The 20,825-nt window shown below is 35.5% G+C and overlaps 1 protein-coding gene across 2 annotated transcripts in view; it reads right to left on the bottom strand.

Annotated features, from left to right (window-relative positions):
* Window positions 1-20,825, bottom strand: part of AFG2A (AAA ATPase AFG2A) — a 328,990-nt gene that overhangs the window by 46,813 nt on the left and 261,352 nt on the right. For both annotated transcript variants that reach the window (XM_081544859.1, XM_081544858.1), the window contains one exon: window positions 15,512-15,676. In XM_081544859.1, coding sequence (XP_081400985.1) covers window positions 15,512-15,676 — 165 coding nt within the window. The remainder of the gene's footprint in view (window positions 1-15,511; window positions 15,677-20,825) is intronic.

Raw genomic sequence — 20,825 nt, 5'->3', positions numbered from 1 at the left:
TTAGTCTCTAGAATATAAATATCTTCCAACTATAAAATCACTTACTATTGAATTTTCTATTACTATTACCTACCTTTTAGTTTCTACTCCAAAGTACCTGATGCTAACAAGGCTTAGTAAAACTTGGATGCAATCTCAGAAACGACAGAATGATCTCTGTTCGTTTCCAAGGCAAACCATTCAATATCACGGTAATTCAAGCCTATGCCCCAACCAAAATGATGAAGAAGCTGAAGTTCAATGGTTGTATGAAGACCTAAAAGGCCTTCTAGAATTAACATCCAAAACAGATGTCCTTTTCATTACAGAGGACTCAAATGCAAAAGCAGGAAGTCAAGAAATACCTGGAGTAACAGGCAAATTTGGCCTTGGAGTATAGAATGAAGCAGGGCAAAGGCTAATAGACTTTTGCCAAGAGAATGCACTGGTCAGAGCAAACACCCTCTTCCAACAACACAAGAGAAGACTCTACACATGGACATCACCAGATGGTCAATACCAAAATCAGATTGATTAGATTCTTTGCAGCCAAATATGGAGAAGCTCTATACAGGCAGCAAAAACAAGACCAGGAGTGACTGTGGCTCAGATCATGAACTCCTCATTGCCAAATTCAGACTTAAATTCAAGAAAGTAGGGAAATCCACTAGACCATTCAGGTATGACCTAAATCAAATCCCTTATGATTATACAGTGGAAGTGAGAAATAGATTCAAGGGATTAGATCTGATACACAGAGTGCCTGATGAACTATGGATGGAGGTTTCTGACACTGTACAGGAGAAAGGGATCAAGACCATCCCCATGGAAAAGAAATGCAAAAAAGCAAACTGGCTGTCTGAGGAGGGCTTACAAATTGCTGTGAAAAGAGAAGCGAAAAGCAAAGGAGAAAAGGAAAGATATACCCATCTGAATTCAGAGTTCCAAAGAATAGCAAGGAGAGATAAGAAAGCCTTCCTCAACGATCAGTGCAAAGAAGTAGAGGAAAACAATAGAAAGGGAAAGACTAGAGATCTTTTTCCAAGGAAACATTTCCAAGGGAACATTTCACACAAAGATGGGCTGAATAAAGGATAGAAATGGTATAGATCTAACAGAAGCAGAAGATATTAAGAAGAGGGGGCAAGAATACACAGAAGAACTATACAAAAAAGATCTTCATGACCCAGATAATCATGATGGTATGATCATTCACCTAGAGTCAGACATCCTGGAATGCGAAGTTAAGTGGGCCTTAGGAAGCATCATTATGAATAAAGCTAGTGGAGGTGATGGAATTCCAGTTGAGCTATTTCAAATCCTAAAAGATGATGCTGTGAAAGTGCTGCACTCAATATGTCAGCAAATTTGGAAAACTCAGCAGTGGCCACAGGACTGGAAAAAATCAGTTTTTATTCCAATCCCAAAGAAAGGCAATGCCAAAGAATGCTCAAACTACCGCACAATTGCACTCATCTCACATGCTAGTAAAGTAATGCTCAAAATTCTCCAAGCCAGGCTCCAACAGTACATGAAGTGTGAACTTTCAAATGTTCAAGCTGGTTTTAGAAAAGGCAGAGGAACCAGAGATCAAATTGCCAACATCCACTGGATCATGGAAAAAGCAAGAGAGTTCCAGAAAAACATCTATTTCTGCTTTATTGACTATGCCAAAGCCTTTGACTGTGTGGGTCACAACAAACTCTGGAAAATTCTTCAAGAGATGGGAATACCAGACCACCTGACCTGCCTCTTGAGAAACCTGTATGCAGGACAGGAAGCAACAGTTAGAACTGAAGATGGAACAACAGACTGGTTCCAAATCGGGAAAGGAGTACGTCAAGGTTATATATTGTCACCCTGCTTATTTAACTTCTACGCAGAGTACATCATGAGAAACCCTGGGCTGGAGGAAGCACAAGCTGGAATCAAGATTGCCAGGAGAAATATCAATAACCTCAGATATGCAGACACCACCCTTATGGCTGAAAGTGAAGAAGAACTAAAGGCCTCTTGATGAAAGTGAAAGAGGAGAGTGAAAAAGTTGGCTTAAAGCTCAACATTCAGAAAACTAAGATCATGACATCTGGTCCCATCACTTCATGGCAAATAGATGGGGAAACAGTGGAAACAGTGGCTGACTTTATTCTTCTGGGCCCCAAAATCACTGCAGACGGTGACTGCAGCCATGAAATTAAAAGATGCTTACTCCTTGGAAGGAAGGTTATGACCAACCTAGATAGGATATTTAAAAGCAGAGACATTACTTTGCCAACAAAGGTCCGTCTAGTTAAGGCTATGGTTTTTCCAGTAGTCATGTATGGATGTGACATTTGGACTGTAAAGAAAGCTGAGCATTGAAGAATTGATGCTTTTGAACTGTGGTGTTGGAGAAGACTCTTGAGAGTCCCTTGGACTGCAAGGAGATCTAACCAGTCCATCCTAAAGGAGATCAGTCCTGGGTGTTCATTGGAAGGACTGATGTTGAAGCTGAAACTCCAAGATTTTGGCCACCTGATGCAAAGAACTGGCTCATTGGAAAAGACTCTGATGCTGGGAAAGATTGAAGGCAGGAGGAGAAAGGGACAACAGAGGATGAGATGGTTGGATGGTATCACCGACTCAACGGACATGAGTTTGGGTAAGCTCCAGGAGTTGGCAATGGATAGGGAGGCCTGGTGTGCTGCAGCTCATGGGGTCACAAAGAGTCAGACACAACTGAGCGACTGAATGAACTGAAAGTGTTCAAGAGCAGGGAAAGCTATAGGGAACATACTAGAATACTTTGAAGTTCTTTTCTATTTATTTTTAAAAATATAACCCCCAAATGCACCAGTTAAGAGATTCATTTGAGAGAGTAAAATTTTTTAAAAATGCAGATACCTCTGTGAATGTTCTTGATTATTTAACATTATGTAGTGAATTGATTTAATCAGATTGCTTTTCAACCAGACAACTGATTGAGATCATCAAAAAAAGAACTCAGAAAAGTAGGTCTGGAGGATGCTATGGGTGGGGCAAGGAACTTGGAAGATGAAGGGTGAAAAGTTATACAAAGAGAAAAAGTGAAGACAAACATTCTCTAATCTAATCTTGTATAAGACTGGCTTTGTGCCAAGAAAAAAAAAATTCTCCCTCATTCCTTTGTTTACTCTAATATTTCATGTCCTTCTTTTTCCAGGAACTAAAATTTATACCCACTCCTGTTAGGTTACCTATACCGTGATGTACTGCATTTCATGGAACTAGCTTGGAAACTATTCACCAATGCTTCTGGAAGCATTGCTTTGAGAAATAAATATTACTTTGAATCCTTAAGAGGCAACTCAAAGTAGATTTTGTATAAACTAGGAACTGCTTATACCAACCTGATTCTCAAAGATAATTCAGGATGAAATTAATGACTATTAACTAACAGAAATCATATTTATTAGTCAGAAAAAAAGAAATAAAAAATATAACATGATCTGTTCTTTAATGATGTGAGGTGTAATGGACTCTATGTTAGTCTGCTTGGGCTGGCATAGAAAATACCACAGACTGTATGGCCGAAGCGCTGGAAATTTATTTTCTCACAGCTGGAAATCTACGATTGAGTGCCATCAGGGTCAGTTTTTGGTGAAGGCTCCCTTCCTATCTTGCAGACATCCAAAAGTATCATAGTAACCTTACATGACCTTTCCTCTGTACATTCAGGAGACTTTATTAGACCCTAGTTTAGTTCAGTCGCTCAGTCGTGTCCGACTCTTTGCGACCCCATGAATTGCAGCACGCCAGGCCTCCCTGTCCATCACCAACTCCCGGAGTCTACCCAAACCCATGTCCATCGAGTTGGTGATGCCATCCAACCATCTCATCCTCTGTCGTCCCCTTCTCCTCCTGCCCCGAATCCCACCCAGCATTAGGGTCTTTTCCAATGAGTCAACTCTTCGCATGAGGTGGCCAAAGTATTGGAGTTTCAGCTTCAACATCAGATCTTTCAATGAACACCCAGGATTGATCTCTTTTAGGATGGATTGATTGGATCTCCTTGCAGTCCAAGGGACTCTCAAGAGTCTTCTCCAACACCACAGTTCAAAAGCATCAATTCTTCGGTGCTTAGCCTTCTTTATATATTCCTAGAATATTAGACCCTAAGCATCACTTTACTTAATCCTAGTTCCCTCCTTTCCTTATATGCTTTATCTCCAAATATTATTGCATTGGGGGTTAGAGCTTCAACATATGAATTTTTCAGGGACAGATTTTGGTTTGTAGCCACTCTTTAAAAAATTATAAGCAATTATGATCATGGAAAAGAGAAAAGAAAACTTCAAACTTATTAGGCACTAAGATCTCTGCCTCTCTCTTATCAGCCTGTGGTTCTCTCTGTGAAGCACATAAAATGGGAGAAATACTCTCTTTAATATTTTATATTTTGCCTATTATATGACTTTCAAAATGAATCACATCTTGATCATCTAAAGTATTGGTTATCAAAAAAAAATTCAGGAGGTCCTCAGGCTATATCACTACTGGAGAAGCAAAAACAAAAGTTCAAAACAATACAGAACACACCTATATACTACTTTATGCTGTAAGATATTATTATAAAAATTATTATGATGAGGTTTTAGGGTAGTAGTTGAAAATAAACCACTTGGGGTAGGATCCAAGTCATGCCCACATTAAACTGGGTTTTATAATAAGCTAGATCATGTTACAGCAGGACTTTGATGTGTTTCAATTTTTACATAATTTATTATGTTGTATAACATGGACCAAGTTTTATACTTATTTGAGTCATTTTATTATATTTCTAAAACTCAATGACTGATTTCTAGTTTTAGATACAAGTGCAAAGTGAATGAAAATATTAATGTAACTTGCTTTATATAATAAATATTCTAAAATTTTATAAATAAGTATCTTTTAAAATATGTAATTTAAAAGCACCAAGGATACAATTTACTCATGAAACTATCCCTAAAGGTTCAAAAATAAGGAAACTAGACATGGCAAAAAATTTTGGTGTGCTGTTTACAGCAGGAGCACAATATTAATTTTATAGCATAAATGTCTTTTATTAAGCTCAAAAGAAGCCATGGATGAAATGGTAGCCCAGTGTCTGTGAACTTGTGCTTGTATACATACTTTACGCTCATTATGACCAATTCAATTGTATAATAAGAAAGTTCACTTCGAATTGACACTCCTGGACTCATCTCCCCCAAATCTCCAGTCCTGACCCAGATTTATGATACAGAGAAGAAAAGAAAAAAGAAATGCTGGGGACTACTGTTGTTCAGAATGTTTGACCTTTTATATTTTTAAGAATTCTGGCAAGAAGTTAACACTAGGCAAATACAATTCTTGCGTTTAAATATACAGCCATTCCTTAAGGGTTCTTTTGAAGTGAATAAAAATATGCCAAGGGACGACTTTCACTATCACCAAAAGAAGGTCTTGTCCAAATGCCAAAAACAATTTAAGTGATTTTCCATCTTTTTGGGTAATTCTGAAGAAAAAGAGAAAATGACTAATTTATGATTTGGAACTTTTACAATGATAAAATTGGTATGTGTATTATATCTTCATTTTTGCTTCTAAATGGACAAGGAAACTTTCCCACAAATATAAAAGCAAAACCCATTTTCCAGATTTTAAGCAAAAAGAGAGCTAGCTGTTATTAAAGAACACCAGAAATAGTATTTAGAGGTTAAAAACAGACAAAACAAAGGAGAGATGCAAATCTTAATTCTTTGTACTTTTCTTTCAAGCCTAAGGCAAGGTTAGATTCAGTTTTTAAATTTCTAAAACACAGGAGAGGAGAGGTTATATTTAAGAACAATTCAATGACTGTATTGTAACTCTAACCTATTTTACAGTTTTGGTAATATTTTAATAGAATGACACCTTTGAGAACTCAGAATCACTGTCACTTGAGGATGAAGAATATGAACATTTCTATGTCATCATCTAACACCAGATGACAAACAGGAAGTATTTTTGTCCTTCACGTTAGATTTCTGAGCCTTACCTAAACACTCAGGTTCAACTCTAAGCTAAAATTGAAAGGGCATAGTAATTTCGTATGTGTATTTCTTAAACAATCATTCTAGTAGGAATGCCAAGTGTACCGTTTGTTTCTTTTCAATTAATAAAACATATTAAAAAATTACATTGTACCCAAGGAACCAAGTATTACTTTAATATACTGAAATAGGGATAGTATGTAGACAGTTTATAAGGAAATATTAGGTTTATGTACTTGAAAGTAAAAAAAAAAGTATATATGTTTAAAAAAGGAACAAATAAAAATAGGGATTTCAGATGTTTATAAATCTAAATCAGCCAAAATAAATGCTTCATGTAACTATGAATTACAGTTTGAATTTAAAGAACATACCATTAAAATTAAAAGCATGACATATACATAAAATACTCATGAGTATTCATAAAATCTAAGGAAGTAAAATATGGAAATATTAAACAAATTGTAAGTTCTTTAGAGAGCAATTAAATTGATTTTGCAGATTTATAAAAATATACAAAAATGATTTATTGAGCACCTGCTATATGTACGAGGATAAATACACTTATGTACTTATTGTATGAATCATTTCATCTATTCTGGACAACAGATCTCTCTCATTATTTACACATAGGGAAACTGGTCACAAGCTAGGAAATGGTCAGACCTGGCATCTGGATTTAGATCTTTCTCATTCCATAACCCATCTGCTAACTATAATGCAGTTTTACATAGTACAAATTGTTCTTTGTTTTTAAAAAAAATTTTTTTTGTTTATTTGGCTGTACCAGGTCTTCATTGCATCAAGTGAGTTCTTTCAGTTCAGGAATGTGAACACTCAGTTCTGGCATGTGGGATCTAGTTCCCTGACCAGGAATTGAACCCGGGCCCCCTGCATTGGGAATGTGGAGTCTTAGCCACTGGACCACCAGGGAAGTCCCCAAATTGTTCTTAAAAGAAGAAAAAGTCTTCACTTACATTGGTGGCATACTTAATTGATATAGATCAATTAAATTATTATTAGAAATTAGCCTACTTCACCTCAAATAATCAAAAATGTGCAACTCGACCAGAATCTATACCACAGAATTAAAGCATGCTCTACACATTTAAAAAAAAAAACCATGAGCTCCTTCCAAGTTGGTAAAATCCGCCAAATTTATCACTCTTTTGAAGATGAAGAAGCACAGATTCAATGTGTATACAAAAATTCTGGGGGAACCAGCATGGATCAATAGAGAGACTGAAAATCTGGAAGAAGAGAAACAACGTAGACTCTTAAAATGCCATTACTATTGGCCTGAGTAATTCTTCATAGACACTTACTTAGCCTGGAATACCAGGCTTGAGGACTAGATTATCAGGTAGGTCTTGATGAACTTGTTGCCTTGATAACACCACTTCTTTTTACAAGTGGGCTTCAGTACTTTATACTTTCAGTAATAAAATGCTCTATTAAGTTTGTTGCCAGCCAGCCTCTCATTCAACATTCATTTCCTTTCTGACTAATGCTTCTTGTAATCTGACAGCAGTTTTAAACAACTGGCAAGGAGTCAGTAATACAGGTATGGCAGCACAAGGTGTTCTGGAGGACTGTTTGCTTTGGTGTAAACATCCTATCTAAAATAGCCTTCAGGTAAGCTGAATTAATGTTCTTTTTTATTGCCAACGTAAGTAGAAGTTCATGTTTGGAAATACAGAGAATGTTACATTTCCATACACTGTACATTTTTAAAACTGTAAGTTAAAATGAACATTATAACTTCATAGCTTTTACTTACTTTCCTAACAAAGAGTTTAGGGAAAAAGCAGGCTAATGTATATTTTCATTTTATAACATTTTTTATTCTAATGCCTCCAGAATCATAGACACTGAACTTGACAAGCTGTTCTTAAGAAAGATCAAAAGCAGGAAAACCAAAGGTATCAAGGACAAAAAAAATCACTGGGCATGGGAATCTCTGAGCAATTAAAATTTTCATTTCCATTCAGTGGAAAGTTGTTCAAGTTTGCCAAGGAGATTTTTTTTTTTTTAGGGGGGGCACACCACAAAGCTTGTGGAATCTTTGTTCCCAGACCACAGATTGAACCAGGGCCCTTGGCAGTGAAAGCATGGAGTCTTCACCACTGGACTGCCAGGGTTCCCAGGAGAATTTTTATTAAAATCCAAATTCTAAGAACTGTCAGAGTCTTTCAAGGTTCCCATTCCTCTTGTGCCATGGTTAGGGTCTCTAGGCCATAGAAGTAAGTATTTAGAGACAAAGACCACAATCCCAAGATTCCAGGTTTCCAGGAGCATTTTAAGGACAACTTAACTGTGATATATGTCCTTGGAGGTCCAATCCCTAAGGAATTTCTTATAGGACTACTCTAATCTATGACAGGTATAGGCACACATTATTAGCACTAGGAAGGATCATGAAGACCATATCTCTACTCTTTTATTAAAATACAAGAAATGAGTTCTAGAGATAACTGATTTGGCCAAATTAATACTGTAGTAAGTGGTCAAGACAGGACTGAAGTCTAGGTCTCAGTTTTTACCAAACAGTAAGAGAGAGGGGTAGAGGACCGGCTTAAAAGTCATAGCCTAATACATGCTTTCAGTATATCTGGGTTTTGCACTGGAAGATTTTATCATGATTCATTTAAACAGGGTAGCTACTGATTGGTTCAAAATTGAGAAAGGAGTACGCCAAGGCTGTTTATTGTCTCCCTGTTTATTTAACTTATACGCAGAGCACATCATGCAAAATGCCAGGCTGGATGAGTTACAAGCTGGAATCACGATTGCCAGGAGAAATATCAACAACCTCAGATACGCAGATGAAACCACTCTTACGGCAGAAAGTGAAGAGGAACTAAAAAGCCTCTTGATGAGGGTGAAAGAGAAGAGTGAAAAAGCCAGCTTAAAACTCATTAAAAAAATTAAGATCATGGCCTCCAGTCCCATCACTTCATGGCAAATAGATGGGGAAACAATGGAAATAGTGACAGACTTTCTTTTCTTGGGCTTCAAAATCACTGTGGATGGTGACTGCAGCCATGAAACTAAAAGACGCTTGCTCCTTGGAAGAAAAGCAATGACAAACTTATACAGTGTATTAAAAAAGCAGAGACATTACTTTGCCTACAAAAGTCCATATAGTCAAAGCTATAGTTTTTCCAGTAGTCATGTACAGATGTGAGAGCTGGACCCTAAAGAAGGCAGAGCATCTAAGAATCGATGCTTTTGAATTGCGGTGCTGGAGAAGACTCTCGAGAGTCCCTTGGACAACAAGGAGATCAAAGCAGTCAATCTTAAAGGAAATCAACCCTGAATATTCATTGGAAGAACTGATGCTGAAACTCCAATCTTTGGCTACCTGATGTGATGTCCAAGGTCCTTCACACTTGTCTGACTCATTTTCCCTAGTTTATTACCTACCATTTCTACTCTCAGACTCTTTTTCTCCTCATATTTCAACCTTTAACTGAATGTAGAACACACTATGTTCTTTTATGCATTTCTACCTTTCTGTATGCCAGGGATGCTCCCCTTTCCAGCCCTCCTATACTTGGGGACTGCTATTCACCTATTAAGACTCAGATCAGCTATCCCCTCCTTCAGTTCTACTTAGTGCAGAGTTACATCTTCTTCTTTCTCCCATAGTATTCTGCAAATCACTGTATCATGTCACATCAACACATTGTATTGGAGAAGGAAACAGCAACCCACACAAGTCTTCTTGCCTGGAAAATCCCGTGGACAGAGGAGTCTGGTGGGTTACAGTCCACGGAGTCATAAAGAGTCAGACACAACTCAGCACACACCCAAACACATTATACAGAACTTAGTTGTTTCTATGTCTTTCCCTCTAAACTGAAGATCTTATTCACAATACCTGGGAAGATACTGTAAGTAAATAAAGAAAAACATAGTTTCTAACTTCAAGTAGCTTACAATTTTTGTGAAGATGACATCCAGGTAGCTAAAGACAATAACTGTAAGAAAAGTACATATAAAAAAATGGTCAAGATGTTTCATACCCACTGTCCATAAGAGGAGGCAAAACTTTATCAAAGATCAGAGATGTCAAAGGGACTATGGAACATTTTCAAAGTTCCTTCTGTTGACTCAGAGGCAGGAAGAGCCTTTCAGGATGAGTTCAAGGATCTGATTTCTGGTTCTGGGTCTGTCACATTTATTTGTTGTGGGACTTCAGATAAATTAGTATCAAAAAAAGTTTAAAACTACAAGTGTCACTTTAGTGAATGTTAAAATTGGTATTTTTGTTCATTAGGATTAGTTAGAATCAACGCACAAATCATCCATCTACCGTATAGTTCACTGATGCAGTGGACACAGTGGTCGCTGTGCTGGGAGTCCATGAAGTACAGAACCTGGTTTCTGCCACAGAGAATCTTACAGTTTGTTTGGAGAGACATGAGGCGGCTGCCCTTATTAAAATAACCAGAAGGGAAAATATCCTAAGAGCCAAACAATGAAACAGAAAGCAGAGTAAAAGCGTTCAAAAGGAGAAGGCATTTTTGGATGGGTTTGTCATGATGGTTTTATGACAAAGCGATTTCAGTAAGCTGTGTGAGCAAAGAGTACTTTGAAACTCTGGGGTATAGATATAGAATTTTAGGGTAAATGCACAATAAAGAGTGGAGCGAACAAAGATCTCAAATAAGACCAGTAGACCAACTGGTCACAACAGCATGATTTCACAGGGCAGTTTCTGATTAGGCAGGACAAGCAGATTGTGGGCCGATCTACAGGAGGTTGCTAAGTCCCGCGGTGCCTGCTGCACTCAGAGATGTGAACACTGCTGCTAATTGCTCTCCACCAGCACTGCACAGGGAGCCAAAACGTGTCCTGTCCTGCTTGAGGATCTTGAGTCCTATCTCAGATGTGTTGTTAGGCTGGTCATATAAAGAGTCAATCTATGCCAGGTTCCAGTACGTTGATCTTGATTTTTAGGTTAGGGAAAATAGTCACAAGAGGATTCATGGAGGAAAAGTGCAGATATCCTACATGATTATAATTGCTCCTTCTGTTTTCACTGGGTAGGAGAAAAGAGAAAGTATGTTAAAAGAATAATAGTCAGCAAGACAGAAAAGTAGGCAGGGGGGGAAGGGAACAACAGAAGTTGAGATGGTTGGGTGCCATCACCGACATGATAGACATGAATTTGAGGAGGCTCCAGGAGTTGGTGATGGACAGAGAAGCCTGGTGTGCTGCAGTCCATGGAGTCACAAAGAGTAGGAGACGACTGAGAGACTGAACAACAACTTTATTAGCTATAATAGCTCAAGCACAGTGAATAGAACCCTCTTTGAATTAATGAGGCATACTGGAAGGTGACTTTTTTAGTGTCAAGCTGACATGAAGATTTTGAGCTTTTATTAGACCCAGAAGGGCCCAGACTTAGACTACATAACAGAATTCAGGGCAAGACACATCGCTTTAGTAAAACAAAGATAAGAAGACTAAATTTACAAGAAGTTAAAGCTTTTTGAAAAATTAATGTGAAATGTATTTAACTCTAACAAATTGCTAGAGCTAGATTCATAAGATGACTCTAAAAAGTGTCACTATATTAAGTAGATTTCTACAGTTGAAGAAAAGTGTAAGAGGCAAACTCAATTATTATTTATTAACACCTTTCAGATAAATTATCTGGTTATTGAGACCATGCAAAACTGTCTTATGGCAGCATTATTCAATACTGCAGTGGTAAATATAAACACTGAACTGATATAAGGAGGATAAAATGAAGGGAAATAACATTTATGAAGCACTCATTATGTGTCAGGCCTTGTTGCTTGGTGCTTTTACATTTATTATCTCACTCAACCCTCAAAACAGTTTGTCATGCAGGTATTTCACAGATGCGGAAACTAAGATTCAAAGAAGTTAAATATTAAATAACTTGTCTGAAGCAACTCTGAAAGAAATGAGCTACAATTCTATTAAAAGTCTACTCAACTGTATCATTAAAATTGTTTTTTTTTTCCTACTTAATTGCCTCTCTTGAAAGCTGAATTCTCAAATCTTGATATGTGAAATAAATGCTATGATTGCCAATATTACTCATAAATGTATAGCTGATACTATTACTCATAAATGTATAGCTGATACCTGCCTCTTAGATGTTTTGTCAATTTATTGAGATAATCACTAAAAGGAGGATAACATCCAAATGCAAATAGTTAATCTAAATTTTACTGACATTAATTGTCAGCCTGTTTCAGCAAATTCTTATACTGAGGAAATTACGTATCTTATTCATCACCTCTGTCTTCAAGCACATGGCACATGGGTAATGGTCCCAGTTATGGCTTCATATGCATATATTTATGATTGCTGATTTCCTGCCAGTGGTAAAAGTTTTCCAAAAGGAACTAGGATAAGTTGACATAGCAGAAATACATGAAGTGGAATCTGCTACAAATAACTTAAAAAACAAAAATCAAAGCAAAAGAAAACAATAGCCATAACCAAAAAAGACTTCTTATTTCCTCCTGAGCTGAATTCCCATCTGCTTTTAAATGGCAACATGTTTTTTCATTAAGTGGAAGCTACAGCCAAGAAACCAAAGACAATGAGGCTCTGGCCACGGGGGAACAGCGGGCCGCAGGGGCGGCTGATGGATGTTGCATGCTTCAGCCTCTCCTCAGAAGATGCTCTTTAGGGACCACCTTCTCCTTTCAGCTGGAGACAAACTTCCCCTTGGGACTCTCCTTAGGATTAAAAAATATATTCTAATTCCCTGTAGACCCTTTCCAAGGAGGGAAAATGAAGTAACTCAGTATAAGGAGCTATTTCAAACTTTGGGTATCTGTAAACTTTCATGAAACAAAAGCACCAGATGACAAAAAAAAATTTTTGAAAAAGTAACTCCTCTTATCCCAGTTGCTTAATAAGTGCCAGTATCATCTCCATCCCAATCATCTTCTACAACTTTTTAATTAAAAAGATAAATAAAATACTCACCACAGTTAAAGTAAACATTTTCTGTTTCCAAAAAAACAGAGCGCCAGTAATTTCCTCATTTCTGGCTTACCTGGACAAATTTTTGTTGAATAGCTGATACTGTACAGCCAAATAAAATTAATTTTATATAATACTGAATATACTGAATACTGAATATACTACTTTACTGAGAAGACAATTAACTGAGTCAGCAGTTTCATTATTATACCAAAAGTGGCCACAGAGACACTTCAACCCTGAAAAAGAGGTTGTGCCTGTAGCAGGACACGTTGCTGTAAGAAGTTTGCTTATGACAAATGAGAAGGGAAAGTCTCTTTTTCCTAAATATAGTTTTTTCAGTTTATTAAGTCTTTCTTAAGTATATTCTGTGTAGTAGGATTTGTGCTGAAGGATATGGCCTTGCTGGGGGAAGAAATAAATTAGTTACATCAGTGATAAAGCAGTGAGTCTGTAGGAGTCACATGACTGAAGTTCAAACTTTGACTTTGCTTTTACTATTTAAAAACCCATCAAAACTAACTTTGGCTTTCAAACATTGTCGTGCCATTTTCATTCTGATACAGGAGAGAAAAAAAGGTGAGACCTTATATTTTATGCGAAGCTAAGTTTAGTCTATCTTAAATTTCCTATTGATTAATTTTACGACTTTAAAAAAGATAGTATTTCTTTTCAAACAATAGGGCACCTGTGTGAATTACCTAAATATTGAGACCAAACCCTCCTCCCAAAACAAAAACTGTGTAACTAATCTGTTTTGTCCAAATTGAAAATGCAGAACTACAAAGATATACCTCTGGAATAAATGTCTATAAAACTGTAATCATACACTAATTATAATTAGGACCACAGTGGAATACTCTTCCCTCATCCAAGCATTATGTGACACAAAAATGTAAAGTGAGGGACAGAAATGTCTGCTACTTTCTCTATGACTATTTTTGATATAAAAATTAATCAGAAATGAATGTGCTTATATTTCAGGCTGAATAAGGCATGTACTACATAAGAATTAGCAAGCTGGTACAATAATTCCTGGCACCAAATGAGTCTTTACTTCTCAGCCAGACAGGACCTCACTGGCTTTGATTTTTGTTTTGCACTTCTGTGTTACTACCATGAATTACTTCAAAGTGAGAAAGGCATATTTATACTTTGCTAACTGCTCTTCCACTTCACTCAAGTGAAAGATTTATGGTTTCTTCTCCTGGCTGTTTCCTGTAAACTGACATGTCATATACAGGATGCCAGCCTTTGCTCTCACATCAAAAACTAAATTCTAGAAATGCTACAGCAGTCAGCTAGCAGTAACTATTATGTTCATTTTAACTTAATGGATGGTCATGCCAAAGAGATGCTCATAAAGATTATTGTTTTAGACAGGACTTTAAATGTAAAGGCACTTTAACTGCTTCTCAAGCTTTCTACAAGAATTTTCCACCCTAGTGGAATTTAAAAATTTAAAGGGAGAAAATCAAATATACATAGTTCACAGTTGCAGAAACAACCAGTAGATCTGAGATTTTTTTTGGTTGTTGCTATTAGCTATGACTGCATGATATACTAAATTCAATTCCACATGTAAGTTTATCTACAAGACTCTGATTATCATATGGTTTATTATCTGTTAGTCTCTCTGGTTTTTACAGAAGACAGATAAAAATAACAGCAAGCAAAACAGAAAGTGGAGTCCCAGTCTGCTGCATAATTCAGAATGAAAAGAATCTGCAACTTCGTATTTATGAGAGTATTAATTTCCCAGTTCAAACCTGTATCAGTGGTATTCAGAAGACATTTCTGTGTTGAACACATGTAGAAAAGTTGCACAAATATTTTAGTGGAATTTTATTCTGTAAATAAAACAGCCTAAGTAAAGAGCTGCTAAGGAGAAAAAAATATGTCTTACTTAATATTCCATACTTAAAATTTTCATATTTTCACAGAGGTGTTGCTGTTCTTGTTTAGACTGTATTTTCACTATTAAGAGCAGGCTAGCTGTCCCTTTTATGGTTTTTATCACAAAATCTTTGTAGATTGAGATAATTTTCCAAAAGCTTAAAAGATTTTAAAAGATATTAAAATCAAGTCTTTTGTATTTTGGAGTATGTTCATGATATGTTAATCTCATTTTTATGATCTCTATGAGAACACAGTAGGGAAAGTTGTACACTATTTCCATTTGCTAGGTAAAGGAATCAAAGTTTCGAAAAGTGTGTAACTGGTTGGAAGTTGCTGTATCAAGAAGCCCCAAAAGAAGAATCTTCTACTTCTAGTCCAGTGATCTCTCCACTATATTATGCTAACTCTCTGAAGACTACATTTTCAGATATAAGATAAGCCAGGTAAAAGCAAATGAAATACTGTAGGCTAGGTAAAATATAATTTAATTTTAATGACTATCTGTTATGTAGTGTATTTCCTGTTTTAAGATTTCTTAATATGGAGTTATTTAAAACTCTGGCATCAAGCAATGTTCTTTCCTAATGACCCCAAACCACTGCTTTCCTCTCACCAAGGTATTTTGAGGGTAATTATCTTACCTCTGCTCCTGAATACGTATCTGTTTGGAGGATGAGTTCATTCAGATCAACCTCGTTATTGATTGGCATAGAGTGAAACTGCAGGTTAAGTATTTCCCTTCTTGTTGCTGCATCTGGTAAAGGCACATAAATGATTCTATCAATTCTTCCAGGCCGCATCAAAGCCTATAAAGAAGAGGGGGCAACACAGATTAACCAAGCTCCGAACTGACATTCCTCATGAAAGGTACACAAGGAAAGAGGATGCCCAGAATCTTATGAATAACTCACTATTATCACAATTAGTAACTAAAACAAGTACCAGAGATTCTATATCTACATCAAAGACTCAAACAAATAAACAATGTCAGAGTACTTTTGAAAACAGAAAAGCAGTATTTCTGAATGGCTTTTTGCTCCGTTGCAACTGTCAGGTCAGTAAAAGACGACTATTCTCTTTTAAGGAAATGTGTATACAACTTGCATTCATCATATCAAAAGATTTGTTTTGGATAACTTCCTGCAGTAATTCTTAAAATATGGGTTAAGCTATTTCAGAGGTCTCAAAATAACAGCTCAGATCAAAGACTACTTCTAAGAGCTGATGGCAGTGAAAAAATTTCCCTAATATTTTATTGAAGGCTAATGCCTGAATTATCTTAGAAACAATGAAGTCATCTATTCAGAAAAAAATATTGAGCATGTACTATATATCAGACTTTGTTCTTGGTTCTAGGAAATAGCATGAATAAGATAGGTATGTGTAAAACCAATTATAGCGATAGTTATTCATGTCTGTGAATATACTAATAACTTTTGAATTGTATATTTTAAGTGAATGAATTTTATGGTATGTGAATTATATCTTACTAAAACTATTAAAAGCAATAAGGGTCTAAAGTGTGTGTGTGTTGACAGGATGCAGCAGCTTTTAGTGGGGGCAGTCAGAGAAAGCTTCTTTGAAGAAATAAATTTTGCAGATACTTCTAGAAGTTACCCATACAAAAACTTGGCGGACGAGAACTCAAGGTAAAGGAAACATCAAGTGCAAAGGCACGGATGACTGGTATGTTCCAGAGAAATAAAAAACTCCACTGTGGTAGAAATCGTGAATAAAGTGAAAAGATGTAGGAAATGTAGTTAGAGGGATAGTCACAGGCAGATTATAAGGCCTTAAACAACATGATGAAGAATGTGGATTGTATTCTATTTGCAGTGAGAAGCCATTGGAAGGCTTTAAGCAGGGAAGTGAAATGGTAAGATTTACATGAAAAGATCATTCTTATGGGACAAAAAATGTCTAACATATACATAATAAAAATCCAAGAAGGAAAGAAAAGATGGGGTAGAAAAAAACATTTGAAGAAAAAGCTGAAAATTCCTCCCAGTTAGTAAGCAAACATGAATTGACACGATCAAGAAGCTCAATGAATTTCAAACAAAATAACTACAAAGAAAACCATACACAAACATATTACAGTCAAACTGCTGAAAACTAAAGATGCCAGAGTGAACACAGGGAACAATGATTTGAATCGCAAACGACTCTCAATCAAAATGATGTGGAAACCAGTAGAACAACATCTTTAAAATGCTGAAAGAATAAAAATGTCATCCCACAATTCTATTCCCAGTGAAAGTACCCTTCAATAACGAAGGAAAAATAAAGTCACTTTCAGATGTAACAGAAAACCAAGGAATATCTACCAGTAGACCTTTCCACTGGAAGAAAACCAGTAGATATACACTACAGAAAATGCTAAAGTTAGTTCTTAAGGTTGAAGGGAAATGACATGAGATGAAAAACTGAATCTTCAGAAAGAAAGAAAGTGGATTGGAAGTGAAATACCACAAACATGTCGATTCCTTAGATATGCCAAAAATTACTCTTGCTACTAGCATAATGAGAAATAGTACTCCTTGAATATACAAGAGATACTCACAATGCAAAACAGTGTATTTTTATGTGTATTTATGAAGTATCTAGAAAAAAGATGTGATAGGAATACAGAAAGTATGGAAGACAGGAACTCAGACATGAATCTCTTTTAATTACAAAACCTAAAACAACAATAACAACAAAAAACAAAATCTTAAACATGTAGCTGGGACCACACATAAAATATTAAAGAAAACACAAACATTGAAACTTCATATGGTTGCTCTGTGGGACTTAGTTCTTAGGGAACTGGCATAACACATGATGATATCCTGTGAATAATAAATTATTGTTTGTCTCTGACTCAGGAGTCTCATGTCTTTTGCCAGACTCTATGAAATTATGGCAGGCTAACTGGTTAGCTTTCAAACAGGGTAAAGTCTCAGAACCTTCATATTTCTTAATATGTATGTTCCTAACAATGAAGCCTCAACATATATACAGCAAAAATTGACAGGATTAAAAAGATAAATATAAATTCACAACATAAATAGGAGATTTTAACACTCTTCTTTTAGTAATTAATAGAACTAGAAAACAAATCAGTAAGACAGAGAGGATCTAACAAGACCATCAATTACCCAGATCTAACTGAAATTTATATATAGGCCATCATGTCCAATAACTGCAGAACACATTTTTTCCAAGTACACTAGGTATATTCACCAAGACAGCCCATATGATCAGCAGTAAAACAAAACTCAACAAATTCAAAATGACTGAAATCATACAGAGTAGAGCTCTGGATACAAGAAGATAAGTTAGTCATGAATAAAAATAAGACATAGAGGAAAATCCCAAACACATTAGAAATTAAACAACATACTTCTAAATAAGACATTAATCAAAGAAGGAATCACAAAGAAAATTAGAAAATGTTTCAAGTTGAATAATAATGCAAATCTAACAAATGAAGATGTGTGAAATATACTTAAAGCAGTGATTAGAGGCAAATCTATAATTTTAAATGGTTATAAGAGTAAAGAAGTCTAAAATCAATGACCTAAGTTTCAAGAGTAAGTACAAGGAAGGAAACACGAGAGCAGAAATCAATGAAATGGGAAACAGGCAAGAGAGAAAAATCAACAAAGGTTAAGAGTGGTTTTCCACAAAGATTTAAAAAATTGATTAAAGTCTAGCTAGACTGAACAAAGATAAAAGAGAGATCAAATTAGAAATGAAAAAAAGGTTTATCACTAAAAGATCCTAAAGATAATAAAAGGATAATAGAATATTATGAACAACTTTGACAATAAAAATAAACAAACTTCTCGAGAAATTCAAGATGAAAATGGACAGAAAATGAAACATAAAATCAGAATTGCTCTACATTTATTTTTTAAAATGGAACTGAACTCATCAAATTGAATTCATTATAACAGACCTTCCCATTAAGAAAAATCCAAAACCAGATGGCTTCCCTTCTGAATTTTACCAGAGAAGAAATAACACCAAAACTATAAGAAAGAACACCACAATCACTTTAGGATACAGAGAAGGGAACACTTCTCAACTTGTTTTAAAAGCCAGTATGATACTAACTCGAAAACCTGAGAAAGACATCACAAAAATTGAAAATTACAGACTGATGACACCTTCATAAACACAGACCTAAAAATTCTTTAAAAACATTGACAAATAGAATCTAACAATATATAAAATGGATAAATCATAATAACCAAGTAAGAATTATCCAGGAATGCAAGGTTAGTTTGACACTCAAAATCCATTGAGTATAATTCACCACAGTAACAGAATAAAGGAGAAAAACCGTATGATCATTTCAGTATGTGCAGAAAAACTAAATGACAAAATTTAAGATCTATTCATGATAAGAAAGTTCTCAGCAAACTAGGACTAGACGGGAACTTCTTCAATATAATATATGGTACTATAAAAACCTACAGGTCACATCATAATTAATGTCAAAATATTGAGTGTTTTCTACCTAAGATCAAGAACAAGGTAAAAAACTCACCACTTCCACCTAACATTATAACAGAAGTACTAGCCTTTGTAATAAGGCAAATCCAGAGTGGGGAGAGTATGGGGAAAGGAGGTATAGAACTTGGAAGAGTAAAAAGTAAAAAACTATCCTCCTTTACTCAGGATATATAATAGTTTATATAAACTCCTAAGCAATCTACAAAACAACTAATAGCAAGATTAGAGGATACAAGTTTAATACTAGAAAAGATGTATTAGGCAGCAAACTAGAAAATACAGTTTAAAAAATCCACCTAATGGAAACATATAAAAACATGAAGGAGGACTAAAAGTAACAAGAGATGCTTCACTGAAAATTACAGAGCACTGTTGAGAGAAATTAAAGACCAATTTAAACAGAGACTCAAAATTATTAAGATATTCTTTTTTTCCAAATTTATCTACAGACTCAATGCAATTCCAATAAAAATTACACAAAGACTTTAAAAAAACTGACAAACCGATTATAAAATTTATATAGAAATGGAGATAACTGAGAATAGTGAAAGCTAAAACTTAAAAAAAGAACAAAGTTGAAGGATTTATCTGACTTGAAAGCTTATATTGCTAATGAAGAAACAAGATAGTATGATAAGGTCTAGAAGACAGATATAGCAGATTAATAGACAGAATATGGAGTCCATATTGATTTTTACTTTTAATGCATTCAGTGAGGAAAGCAAAGTAATTTAAGACATGATGCTCAATGACTACTCATATTTTTTAAAATGATCATTGACCCCTTAACTCACTCCAAACTCAAAAATTAACTTGAGATGAATCATGAATCTCAATGTAAGAGCTAAAACTACTAGAAGTATTAAAAAATTGATAAACTGGTCTTTATAAAAATAAACCCTTCTTTTCTAACGATACCTTTAAGAAAATAAAAAGACAAGCCACAGACTGGGATAAAATATTTGCAATAGGCATATCTAATGAATAACTTATATTCAATTATAAAAATAAACCTTAAAATTCAATGATAAGAAAATAACCCAATAGATAGTAGGCAAGAAATCTAAACAGATTCAGATATAAGAAGCTATAGGACTGGCAAGCAAGCAAATGTTGAATACAAAGCTGAACAGAATAATGGTTCATCAGATCAATGCAAATTTAAGCCACAATGAGATATCATTACTTTCTCATAAGAATAACTAAAACTAAAGAAACTGACAATACCAAAGATTGAATAAGGATACAGAAAAATTAGAAACTATAGGTTCTTAGTGGAAACATAAAATAGCACAACTACTTTGGAAGACTGGCAGTTTCTTAGAAAGTTCCCACCAGAACAATACAGCTACTCTGCTACTAGGTGCTTATCCAAGAGGAACAGAAACAGACAGAAACAGACAGCCACGCAGAGCTGTGCACAGATGCTCACAGCAACTTAATTTGCAAAGC

The sequence above is a fragment of the Giraffa tippelskirchi genome, chromosome 11, assembly GCF_054371585.1.
Source record: "Giraffa tippelskirchi isolate mGirTip1 chromosome 11, T2T-mGirTip1v1.2.pri, whole genome shotgun sequence".
NCBI classification, from domain to species: Eukaryota; Metazoa; Chordata; class Mammalia; order Artiodactyla; family Giraffidae; genus Giraffa; species Giraffa tippelskirchi.
The sequence above is the reverse complement of the archived record's forward strand: the minus strand, read 5'-3'. Positions and strand labels throughout refer to the sequence as shown.